Raw genomic sequence first — 13,768 nt, forward strand, 5'->3', positions numbered from 1 at the left:
CGTCTATTCTTACATGATTTGTGCTGTTTGATTACCCTTTCATAGTGTGTCGTTTCCTGCTCGCCACTGTGTCACTCTCCTATCTCAGTTTGTTTCACTGCCTGCTGTTCACTATTATGATGTTAGTTGTTTAACCCCATAACGTTGAGCAATTGCTAGGCCATGCGTGTAAGTAAGCACTTGTTTTTTAAGTGACTGGCCTGATGGAATAATGCAAAAAAAAAAATACACACACAAATGGGGGAAAAAAAGTAAAATGATGTCTACATTTATTGCAGATGACTGGATACCCCCAAGTTACATTAAATGGATCCAAGAAAGCTTTTGCTGATTCAGTGTGACAACAGTTATAAAGGAATAAGCCATTACACTTTTTAATATGTCAAATATCTTTCTTTTACAGTCGGAGAAATATACTCCTGCCATCTGTGCTTTAGGAGTGGAACATCATTAATGACAGCTAAGCAGTTTATATGGGCTCCAGACAGGATTTAACACCGCGGAGATCAGCATGAAAGCACAGACTGTTCCCCCTCACTGGGATTGATGTCAGACGCGTTGTCTACAGAGTATACTTCATCCAGCTCGATGAAATGGTGGAATGTTTGATTATTAAAAAAATCCCATCAATACGCCACAGTTGCAGTTTTAATGGGGTGATATTTGGTTCGAGTTCAAAGTGTGTAAAGTGCATATTATTCTAAAGTACATCTCTATATGCGGGAAGTGAAATGGATAGGTTTACTGATTAAAAGAAAAACTTAGAGAGAGAAGAACATTTTTCATGACCTCCAACTGTGACCAGAAATCGAACGATTGTCTGAACTTACTATAACTAGCATTAAAACACAGAAAAAAGCCAAACTCACTGACAGACGTATGCAGGTACGTGTGCACACACACACATAAACATATCTTGACTAACTAATACACTTGGCAAACATCAAAGTCAAACCTCAAAATCATCACACTGGCCTCAGCTTGCCCATCGGCTAAACTTCCATGTCTGTGTTTCCTGAAAATCAAATTGGATTGGTGTTGAAAGCCTGCCATTATATTGGGATTCTTGTCATGTGCAGTGACCCTGCTGCTCGGTACCACTTGTCTGAGCCCCGCGAGTTCGCCACTTTTTCATCCACCGCAAATTTACTTTGTCTGATCATTTGTTTTCCAATTACGTCCCTGTCCCTGCTAGCAGAAAATTGTCAGCTTTGGTTATGTGAACCCGCTCTTGGGTCTGTAACCAGGGGCAATGTTTGATGCTTGGAACATTTTCATACCCATTAAAAGATGAAGGCTGGGTGAATTATTATCCTGCCGAGTTGATTGGGTTTGGAGGGGTTGGTTTTGGTTGCTTGCTGCGATGTGATGGTATAGCGGAGCCACACACTAAGAGAAATTCTTATCTCCCCCTAGAAAAAGAGACTTAAACCTACTTCCAGAGTAGAAAGAAAGACCACAGCAGAAGTTAAATGAGTGGTGGATTGTTAATGAAGCAGGATTTTACTTCCTACTCTTGTTCTGCATTCAGTAGTTTCCTCACATCGGTGTTCAATGTTTGACCACCATTTAAAAGTAAATAAAAACTTCACAGTACTTGCGCACGGTAACACATTCACGGTAATTGCCAGGAACCTACGCTATCAGCACTGCACCGCATTTTAGATGAAAGATGCTGAACGGAACCTCAAGGAGAAGATTACACCCACGGAGCGGGTAAATAACAAAAGATGAGCATAACAATGGTAGCAAAATTGAATGGGACTTTGAGAGGCAGAGCAGAGGACAAAGTAGCAGGGAGAGAAAGCAACAGAATCAATGTTTGGCTATAGCTGTCGCATTAGCCGTGATAAACGAGGCCGCCGACAGAAACTCTGGAAGTCGACGCAGGACATTCCAATGATCAAGCGCTGAATAATCGGTCACAATGGATTCTGGGAAGGAGAGGCAATTTGCTGCCATGGATCCAAAAAGGGGAGCATCAATTCACATACTGACCTTTAAAAATGCTATTAATGGATGATATCTCCAGTTCATAGCTGGATGGGAAGTTCTGTAGAAGGTTATTGTGTGCGGTGGAATTACATTGTGGTGCATTTCCTCCACTGACAGCCTGTGGAGTATTTATCTGGGGTCGGGTCTCACATCAGAGAGTAGTTATGAAATGGAAAGGGCAGTTAAAACAAAAACAAACTCTGATTGATGAAACAGTGAACTATGGTGGGGTTACTGAGCTGCAATATTTGGTTTGTCACTGTACATAATGTATAGGCTACAGCACTCATGTCTTGCGTCAGTATTTCTTCAGAAGACAGTTGAAGCATTCATATCTGAAAGCATATAAATACACATACACCCGCACCAGTGTTGGGCAAGTTACTCAGGAAATGCAGTAAGTTACTTTTTACTTATTACTCCTTTAAAAATTATAATATTACTTTACTTATTACTTGGTATCAAAAGTAATTAGTTACATTACTCGTTACATAACTATCAGCAGCGTTACTTGGATTAATAACTGTAATATAATTACTGTTTTGGAAATTGTAGTCCCTTACACTACTCGTTACTGTAACGCACTACTGCCATAGACTGTATATAAGAAGTGGACGTAGTCACTGTGAAGTCCCTCAGTGGTTTGTAGACTGGCGTTTTGAAGCCTCAAGTTCGTCATTTTGGCCGTCACCATCTGGGTCTTTTGCCACCAGAAGTGACACGAGAGGGTGGAGCTAAGTACAACCGAACACTGAATAAGACATTTATAGGCAACCAAAAAGGTTATAATTAACTCTCATGAATTGAAACACACTGTGAAAGGATTAAAGTTGGAAGACGAAAACACGAACAACTCCCAGACCGGACAACGCCGTGGTTGCGACATGACAATCAACAGGTAGCCACGCCCTAAAGCATCCCCTGCTTTATGGTCTATTCTACTCTAAATGGGACCATAATTTACTAAATGAACATCATGCTGTATTGAAGAAGACTTGAAACTAGCGATTGAGACCATAAACTCGTGTTTACAATGTTTACTGAGGTAATAAATCAAGTGAGAAGTAGGGTCATTTTCTCATAGACTTCTATACAATCAGACTTCTTTCTGCAACCAGAGGAGTCGCCCCCTGCTGGCTATTAGAAAGAATGCAAGTTTAAGGCACTTCCACATTGGCTTCACTTTTCAGACCCTGGAGTTGCCCACTGGCTACTGCAAACACTGACCCCCACACATGCAAACAAACAAACAAACAAACTATATATAGGAGACCATTTTGAGCACTCCGGTATTACACTCGTATCTGCCAGGCAGCCTGTTTCAGACACGTTAAGAGCAATTTCTGTCAACTAGCTGTGACTTTGGAGAACGAGACGACAGAGACTTGGCGGTGGCATTTAGATGGATAATGAACTCTCTTTTTTTCCTGCCTTGATGCACAGCTCAATGTTTTTATTGCTCTTATTCTTTCATGGTCCCAGGAGCTTACTAGCAATTCAGAAATGTTTCGGAGGAGAACTCAAAGGGGCCAAGTATTCTGACAGTTTAAAAATAAATATAAAAATAAAAAAAGCAGTCAAAAGCCTGCATCTCCAAAGTGTAGTGGGAAGGAGTAGGGACAAGACATTGAAATGACGTGACGGATTAAAGGATATTCTGAGCCAGGAAGTTCCAGTAATATATTTTATATGCATAAAGGCTATAGTGCACTCATAGACATGCTTATGCTTATCTTAGCTTAGCATAAAGACTGGAAACAGGGGCAAACAGCCCTGCTTGGTCCGAAGGTAACACCGCCTACCACCAAATCTGACGCTCACTAATTAACAATACGTAACTAATTTGTATACAAAAAACAAAGTGTCAAGTTGTAAGCAGCTGCTGCCTCCAGATATATATTAACCTTACAGGCATGAGAGAGGTATGAATCTTCTCATCTCAAGCATATTTCCCAAAATGTCAAACTAAACTAGTTTAAATTATTGTACATTGGTTGCACTCAAGTAAAGTAAGGCATATTTATGAGTATAGCACCCTTCAAAAACAAGGGAATACAAAGTGCTTTTCATAAAATATGAAAATGGCACAACAACAAAGAGGATATAAAAGAAACACAAGGCAATATGAAAAGACAAACTAAAGGCCATTATTGTAGCAAAACTCTTTTTCAAATGTGTGTGGAGAGATGTGTAACTGTGTCTCAATCCATGTGTGCGTAATTAGATTTCTTAATGTGTAAAGAATCTCTAAATGCGTACTGAGGTTTATGAATGTGTACAGGAATCTTCAATGTCTATTCAGAATCTGTGTGTGCGTAATCAGATCTGTAAATGTGTGAAAAAATCTCCAAATGGTATTCAAATTTGCAAGTGTTTTAAGATTTGTAAATATGTAGGTAAATCCGTAAATATGTACATAAATCTGTAAATGTGTAGATAAATCTGTAAATGTGTAGACAAATATGTAAATGTGTAGGCAAATCCGTAAATGTGTACATAAATCTGTAAATGTGTAGACAATTCTGTAAATGTGTAGACAAATCTGTAAATGTGTAGATAAATCTGTAAATGTGTAGATAAATCTGTAAATGTGTAGACAAATCTGTAAATGCGTACATAGATAGAGCTGGAAATACAGAAATCATCAGTCACAACTCAGCAGGCTTCCAAGCGTTCTTTTTACACGTGACTATTGCTACACATCTGCCATGCCAAAGATCTGCAAATGCGCGAGGCGAGTGTAATAAGTTAGTCTGGGATGACAGTCAGCAGATTTCACTTCACAAGAAACATTATGCAGAATAACAAAGAAAGACTGGGAACTGAACATGACAGTGCATCTGTGTATACACCTTGTTGTCAGCCCTCTCAGGTATAACAATGTGATGATGTTATATCAGTGCTTTCTCCTCCATCTCAAGAGCCACAACCTTAAAACCCAAAAGATAACTTTTGGGAGGCATTTTGGCAGGAAAAAATAAAAACGATCCACCTCCAGGCCTTGGATCAAATCCTGCAGCACCTTCTCTCTGTCCATTCAGGAGAAATAACTTCCTGTTCTTTGAAATGGAAAACTACTGCTGAAGGCTTTTCAAGAGCACTTAATATTCATTTGAACTGGAACAACAAATTCTGTTGCTGTAGGCGGGCGTTGTGACATATAGCGTTTTTTTCCCTGACAATACATATTCATATATTTTCCTTGCAGACACCTTAGAGGGACACATTTCAACATTTAATAATAGAGTGGTGGTGACGCTGATGTATGCTGCCTGTGTGCTGTTGGACAATGATGCCTCTGACTCTGGAGACATTTGAAATATAATTTTAAATGTGTTGTAGCTTCTGTTTAGCATAATGTGCTAATTTGCAAGTTTATATCTTTCCAGCTGGCGTGGATAGGTGGGGTTACCTTTGCTGCTGGGGTGTAGGTGTAGGTGCTGCTTACCTTGTACAATGAGGTAGACCTGCGAGGTCTTGGGCTGCTGCTTCGTCTGTATGGAGCAGGTGTACGACCCCTCGTCATACACATCCACCTACGCACAATAAAATACAATGTTGCTATAGTTTGAATATATCTCATCACAATATAACTATCAGCAGCATGTCTTTCTTCATGTTACTTTGTTACCTTTTTACAGATTTATCATTTTCATTTTAATTATTACCCCAAGAAATTCGCCACATAAATGAACCATTACAGGAATTTTGTGGGATTAAATAATCTTTTATAATTAATTTAACATAGATACATATGTTTTATGAATTTCAAGTCAATTCAACTTAAAAAAATTCAACTTCACAATTTGAAGTCTTTTGACTTGAAATGATGAGTTGAATGAATGTACTGCTGAGAGTTCACTCAACTCATTAAATGAAGTTCCTAAGGAAACATGATCAGCATATTCAGCAGACTTCCTTTTTTTTAAACAATGTGTAAGATTTCGGGGGATCTATTAGCAGAAATGGAATATAATATTCATAACTATATTTTTATTAGCGTAGAATGAGCCCTTCGTATCTTCATAGGGAGATCTTGGAGTCTGCCATGCTGCTCAAACCAAACACTGGCTCTAGAGAAGGCCTTTCATGTTTTTTACGTTACCTGAAGGCCACTGTAGTTCTCCGACGTGTTTGTGAAACTGCGGTAACGTGAGCCGCAGAGTGCAAAACCGTGGTACCGCCACCCGCCGTCTGACTTCCGTTGCTCCTAAAGTAGCGTTATTACGGTATGGATGGCCTCTGAGCGAGGTGAACAGCGTTACCACGGTTTTGCACTCGGCGGCTCATGGTACCGCAGTTTGGAAAGGGAGGAGTGAGCGGAGGGGTACTCAGTTACTACCCCAGGTTGTATCATGAGGTATTTTTGGTGGGACTTAAATTCAAGGAATAGTTCCACATTTCGTGAGAATACTCTTATTCGCTCTCTTGCTGATGGTTATATGAGAAGATTGATACCACTCTCATATTTGCCCATTTAAATATGAATACATTTTTAGCTTTTCCTCCCTCCAGCTTCCTATTTAGAGTGCACACAGCGTATTTCCCAACTTGTCAAATTATTTATTTTGAGTATTAAGTTATGCTAGCAGAGAGTTTTGTTTATGTAAAAATATCACTGTTTTCTCATATCTTCACGGTTGGGAAAGCACACGGGAAGTCAAACATCAAAACTTAAGAATGGAGCAGAAAAATAGCTGCATAAATAAATGGATAAATGAACGGATAAACAACATAGCTCCGGCTCTTAAAAAGTCAAAGTATGCAGTTTATTAAGGTCATGTTTGATGATTTATGAATAGAATCCTTGAAACAAAAACAAACAGTTGCATTTAGAGATGGGAGAGGCGAACTGTCATCCAAACGCACTTAATGATTAATCAAATTTTAAAATTTTAAACAGTCCAGTTTCTAGGTCAGTATTACCTTTTGTATGCGCAGGCTGTACTCCAGCTGTCCTTTAGTGACCAGATCTACTCTGGGGTCCAGGGACCACTTGTCCTGGCCGGCAAAGATGATGTTGGATCGATTGAGCCAGGCCACCTTGGATACTTTGTCATCCACATAACACCTGCGGGCACAACAAGAGTGAGTGTGGTGAGGAGAAGGAAATAGAAGGAGAAGGCTGGGTTTCTCATCATAAGGGGACGCAGTGCGAGACGGCGTGAAAAGAAAGGGCATGTAACGTCTTTCATTTTATAATATGTAATCTCATTCGGGGAAAGAAAATGTGGAGTTTTGTAGATAGGAAACAAACAAATAACAGCAATTATGCGATCCCACAGAGTAGGAGGGCTGTATGAAACTCAAGAGGCGTTTTATGTAAAGGTTTAAAGGCACAATCATTTCTCGAAACAATGGTCCAAGCTGGGTATATTGCAACACAGTTTAGTGGTGCTGTGTTTGATACTGCTGACCAACCAGAGCATTCCACAGTTAGTTAAGCTAATCGACCAACTCAGCACTCGAGTCTTGAAATAAAAGCTAAAGTTGAGGATCATCTCTTTCTCTTTTCCATCCTCAATTCATCCCTCACGCGCTCGCTCCCTCCCACTCATTGGCACCCTTTACCCTCGTCTCTCCTTCTTTGAATCTGCCTCCCTTCCTCTACCCGATAAATACATCTCCTTTAACAGTGAGCCTATTCCTGCGGATGAGAAGGGACACCGGTATCCTCTTGTTTACTCCGTGTTGCACGCTGTCAGAACATTACGCCAAGTAAGCTCGAGCTAAGATGTCTCGCACGGGAGGGATGGGAGCCGAGCCGAGCGTCTGCCTAATGAATAAATGTAAATGTGAGAAGACGTCGGAATCAATGAGAATGGATATCAGCCGTAATGCGAGCCGACAGTGGATGCGCCTCACATGCAAATCCCGGCGACTCCCCGAGCTTTGGCTGCGCGCACTGCTTTGGAGTGTGCTGGGCTACACGAGAGTAGATTAGCGAGACAGTGGAGTGAGGCTGTCTTTGGCAGGTGACCCCGGGTGATGCACAAAAGTGGTGGAGCAGTCACCCCAGCCTGTTACCCAGTGGGGGCTGGATGTCAGATTTGTTGAAGGCTTGTGCTCGCAGCTTGAATCCCTGTTGATGTTCCTTCCCTTTGTGTGGAGCCCAGATAACTCACTGTATTTATTGACTGGCTTTCACATCTCCCCTCTACTTTCCTCACTCTGAAGTGAACGGATTTATCCCGTTTTGTTGCAAACATCCTCAGGGCCCCTTATTAATAGTCAAAAGCATACTCAACTAGGCTAATTAAGACACATTTTCCTATAATCATGGAGAGCTACAGTATATGAATGACTGAAAAACTATAAAAGCGTGGAGTCTGTGAATCCAGAGGAAACATCTGGCATACTAAAATGGAGACTAACTCACATAAAACAAATCCATATACATTTTATGAATTTCGAGCTTCAAGCTGTTCTCAGACACCGTTCGTAGGTATACCTGTGAAAAGTAATGCACTGCAATTTGTATATATCTCACAAAATCAATTAGTATCCAATCCATGTGATCGTGAACTGGGAGGTAAAAAGAGCAAAAAACGATGCATAGGGAGGAGGTCGGGGTGGATCCAAAGACCGTTTCCTAAACCTAACCAAATAGTTTTGTTGTTTAAACCTTACCAAGTTTATTTTGAAAAGGCTGTATGCATGTAACAAGCAGAAATTGACATATTGTTGGACATGGGTATGAGAAAATGAGGAATCATTTTTGGTCAGACATCATACGAGCTGTTGTATGAGGATATGTTGCGAGTTTTAACCTCTGCAAATAATCCATGAATGATGCTCGATGCATGCAAGTTACGTGTTCAAACTTGCAGAACTCTGCTTTATATTCTGGTCAAAACCGTCGAAGATACAAAAAACATACTTTAGAATTCAATGGAAATACATACAAATATGCTACAGAATTGTGATAGACTACTATATATGTGCTGTCGCTCCAGTGTAACGTTGAATCAGCCAGATGCAGAACATACTATACACTATATACAGTACAGTCTTTTAACAATGTGGGAGAAAAGAGGTCGACAGTACATCAGCTACTGAGACGTGACGTGCCTGTCTTTGTTCAACAACTGCTCATTTATCATGTAGCGATATAAAATATACTGTATAGAAATGCTGATGTACTTTTCCCTTCCCTTTCATTTTAATCCAATGCACATTTACTTTATTGTAAGAGAAAACTAATACACAAAATGTAATGATATGGTCAGATTCTTTGTGATTATCAGTTGCTTTCTGTCTGTGTGTAAAGGTTCTAATGCTGCGATTGACCATTGAACAACTCCTGTGACAATGCTCTAAATTAGTGAAACACGGAGATGCGCAGTGACAGGTTGAACAGATTTTAAGTGTTTGCAGTGAAGCAATAAACTGGCCTGGCTGACTGAACGGCTGCATCTTGTTTGTTTTCACTGAGCTCGCTTCCTCTCTCCCCTTATTACCACTCGTCTCCCACCGTGAAGTAAATGGGAGGAGGCGAAAAAACAAAAGCAGGAAAGTGAAACACAGAACGGGGAGACGTGAACAGAATGGCGACACCATTTAGTAGTGTCTCTTTCAAAAACTTAGATTACACTAAACAGCCTGCTGTTGCTGAACCTGAATCGTGATCTTGTATACTGTTCGCACTGTGTAAGACAACTGTCTACTGCACAGACATTTCATCAAGTTTAGGATTCAACTACAGATTTGCAATACATATGCTTGACAAACAATACATCTTTGAAGTTTAATAATTTAATAGTTCAAAGAATGCAGCCTATGATCTACAGATTTGTCATAATAAGCTTGTGATTTTCTTGTGGAAACCAACACCTGTCTGTTATTATTACTGATCCTAGAGAGATATTCCTCCATTAATAATTACTGAGGACAAAGAGGTACCTCTCAAGGTCTAGACCAAGTATTTTGACCGATGTAGAAGACTGCAATAACTGCTTCTAGGAGTTTTTATTTTGAAAAACTGCACTATACTTCTAGGAAATGAAAAGAAGTCCTTGTGTTTGAGTTAAACATACAAAAATCTGTTGGCTGAAATTGCCACCGCACACTCACGGACACTTTTATTACTATATACAGAGTGAACTGAGACTATTGTCCAACAAAAGACTGATGAGGCAAGCTGTTGCTTTCTGCTATGTCGAGGGTAAATGCAGCCTGACTGATGCTTTTTGATCGCTAGAGACACAGTTCAGAGACTGCCGATTTGTAACTCAGCGAGTTGTAATGAGATTCATCATGCAATTAATATGTAAATGTTGCAGATTTTAAACTCCTCAAGTAGATTTGAGATAAGATGAAACTTGTGTGGAAAATGGGTAATTGAAAGGAGCAGCCATTGTAATATAATTCAGCACAGGAAAATGGAAAGTAAACCAAACTTTCTAAAAAATAATTACGGCAATAAAGTCGATAGAAACAGCTGTGAAGATTATATATGACATTTTCCACAGCTGGTCATTAAGAGATTGTGTACTTTAATCTAATACGCTGCCTCTCCTGTATAAATATTCAACGGTACAAGAATCGTTATCATAATATAAAATGTAACTGTGCACACAGAAGCAGTATTATGTGACAGTTTGCATACATACAGTATCATTATGAAGCAGCAGGAGGAAAATGTGCCTTTCATGTGTTTGCCTCCTGGTGAAGCTTCAAAACATTTGACGGAGTCTGCTGCTTTGAGATACTGTAAATGTCAACATAATAACATCCTCACAATGACAATGCTAACATGCTGACAGTATGTTTTGAAAGTATAATGTTTATCATGTTCAACATCTTAGTTTAGCGTGTAAGAAGACAGTTCTAGCTGTTCCATTATTTGCCTTTACCCACTTAGTCATTAGTCATTGTCAATCACAAGGTAGCCACGCCCTAAAGCATCCCCTGCTTTATGGTCTATTTGACTCTAAATGGGACCATAATTTACTAAATGAACATCATGCTGGATTGAAGAAGACTTGAAACTAGCGATTGAGACCATAAACTCATGTTTACAATGTTTACTGAGGTAATAAATCAAGTGAGAAGTAGGGTCATTTTCTCATAGATTTCTATACAATCAGACTTCTTTTTGTTACCAGAGGAGTCGCCCCCTGCTGGATACTAGAAAGAATGCAAGTTTAAGGCAGTTCTGCATGCTAACATTTGCTACAAAGCTGAGGCTGATGGGAATGGCATCATGAATGTCTGAACCAAATTTCATGACAATCCATCCAACAGTTGCTCAGACATCAACCTAAGGGTGGCTCTAGAGGAAAAAGTCAGGGGACCACTATCGTCATAGGGATTCATCCTCTGGGGATCATGAATGTCTGTACAAAATGCACCAATCCATCTAATATACATATTTCACCGGATTTTGACCTGCAGGTGGCACTAGATGAAAAGTCAGGAGATCACCATATGGGGACCATGAATGTCTGTACCACATTTCATGGCAATCCATCCAGTAGTTGTTGAGATGTGTCAGTCTGGACCAATAGAGCCACACCATTCCAATATGTCCAAAACTATAAAATAAGCATTGACGACATGATCTCCATCACTACTTTTAATGCAATGTTATTTTGTTGAAAGGGCTCTCCTATAGTTTATCCTCTGCCATAGGTACTTTGAAGGGAATATCATAACAGACTTTCTATGATTTCCAGCTGTCCTGTGGCAGCTGTCAAGATCTCTCGGCAAAAATCAGTTTCCAGGTGATGAAGGAAGGAGGAAATATAGTAAAATGAAAGAGGAAACATTTGTAGTGTAGCAGGTTGTACCCAATTAGACCCTCTGTGTAACTGCGACTAGCAGTTTTAATTGTGAGTTGCACACATACTGCGAGTGTGGCTCCTCCAAAGCATCATGTGAGCTCTTGAATAAATACAGGTGACTGGGACTATTAATCATCCAAATGTTCCTAATTGTATTACCTCCTTTCAGTTAGCGGTCACCATATGCTGCTCCATATGGGTCAAAGAAATAGATAAATAGATACACAACACATGGTGCTGTACATGCCACCACACTCAGACTTCAATCAGTGCCATATTCGGCCACTCCAAACACTCCCGTTCCCTTATCTCCTTCCATCTCTTCGCACCTCTGCCTCGCCACTCCTCCACTTCCCTTCCTCTCGCTATCTTCGTTTTCTCACCCCATCTGCTTCTCTTCCTGGTTATCCCTGCTCCTCTCTACAAGTTTCTTCTCCCCTCTCATCTCTCGCTCAACACTCGTGGGTAGAAGTGGACAGCATGAAATAGAAATCAAAGGAACTACTCATTGATCTGCACTACTCGGCCTTCTCTGGTTACCTCTTGCCCTCCGCTTCGTCCATTTTCCCTCGAACTGCTGAAACCTCCAGAGGGTCCGGACAACCCTTGGTGCAGAGAGTAGAGCATGCTCAGTAGTAGCTATTTCCTGTTCTCACTAATGAGAGACTGCCCGGAAAGCAGAGAACTTCCTATCTACTTGTCAGAGCAGTTGTTCTGCCTGTAGCTCTCGCTTTCTTCTTGCGGAGTAGCTGTCAAGGTGTGTCTAGGCAGGGCCGGGCTTCTCGGGCTGTGCCGGGGCTCCGCTGGACCAGAATGAGAAACAAGAGCTCGGCTGTCCCCGGCTGGCCTGAACCCAGGCACATTCAACAAGTCGCTTTCAGGGAACTCGATTTGATTGCAATAGCGAGCCACGGTTGAACGACTTGTAATGAAAATCCATCCCATTAACTGCCTGCAGCCATCACAATGATGTAGTATCTCAGCTGTGTTATTTAGCCAGCGTGACTTTATTTATTTGAATATTTGGCAAAAAAGTCTTTTTAATCACAACAGCATCTCCATCTCTGCAGAATCCTCTCCAAACCCATAATCCTCTGCAGAATACATAGTCTCCGTTAACGTAAAAAAAAAGCTTGTAAATGCTAGCAAATATTTGATGAGGCTTGTAAATAAAAAGCCTTGTTAAATGCACCTTGTTTTCTTTTTACTTAGTTTTACAAAGTGGCGTTGTTGTTTATCAGTCCCTTCAGAGACCGTGGGCTGGGTTTACACAGGTTCTGCTGGTGATGGATGCCTCGGTGGCTGTCCTGCGCTGTGTTGCCATGAGCTTTGTTGATGGATGCGCCGCTGTGCTATATTATAGCCTTTTTCTACCCCGCTGTGCTGTGCCAATATGGACTGGCCAATAGGCTACGGCTGACAGGGGACTGTGTGGGCTGACAGATGCTTGGGCCAGAGCTGCTGAGCTGGGCTTGTGTTGACAGGAGGGCTGGGCTGGATGAATCCCTGCTCCAGGGCTAGCCGTGGGGGAGGACCAAAGAGCAGGCTAAAGCCAGGGAGTGAAACTGTAATGAGAGGAACGATGTGCCAAGACTGACAGAACAGCCCCACCACCCGCTATGCCCATCAATACCCAGTTCTCCTCATCTCAACTCGTCTTTTCTCTCCTTTTTTTTTGCCTCTCTGACACCTCTCACCCCTTAACAAAACACTTTTTTCTTCTCCATTTCCTCCTTGTAGTGCTTTTGTCGTGTTCTGCCCTCCACCCTCTTCAACCTTATGCCTACATCTCATTGCCCTGTCCTCACCTTTCATCCTCATAATTACTTGGCAACAAAGTGTATCATCAAGGTGTGCATGCATGCATGTGGATTCCTGTGTGAATTGCAGCAAATATACTCTTCCTGCTATACAGAGAGAATCTGAAATCTTTTCACCGAACTTGTCAAACAACTTGTTTCAGCAATCAATAAAGTCTAAAGGCGAGA

General features: G+C 41.0%; 1 protein-coding gene across 5 annotated transcripts in view; it reads right to left on the reverse strand.

Annotated features, from left to right (window-relative positions):
• lsamp (limbic system associated membrane protein) overlaps positions 1–13,768 on the reverse strand; it is a 650,892-nt gene that overhangs the window by 68,768 nt on the left and 568,356 nt on the right. For all 5 annotated transcript variants that reach the window (XM_074641426.1, XM_074641428.1, XM_074641427.1 and 2 more), the window contains 2 exons: positions 6,922–7,066; positions 5,444–5,531 (listed from right to left, as the gene is read on the reverse strand). In XM_074641426.1, coding sequence (XP_074497527.1) covers positions 5,444–5,531; positions 6,922–7,066 — 233 coding nt within the window. The remainder of the gene's footprint in view (positions 1–5,443; positions 5,532–6,921; positions 7,067–13,768) is intronic.

Source organism: Sebastes fasciatus, chromosome 7 (genome assembly GCF_043250625.1).
Source record: "Sebastes fasciatus isolate fSebFas1 chromosome 7, fSebFas1.pri, whole genome shotgun sequence".
NCBI classification, from domain to species: Eukaryota; Metazoa; Chordata; class Actinopteri; order Perciformes; family Sebastidae; genus Sebastes; species Sebastes fasciatus.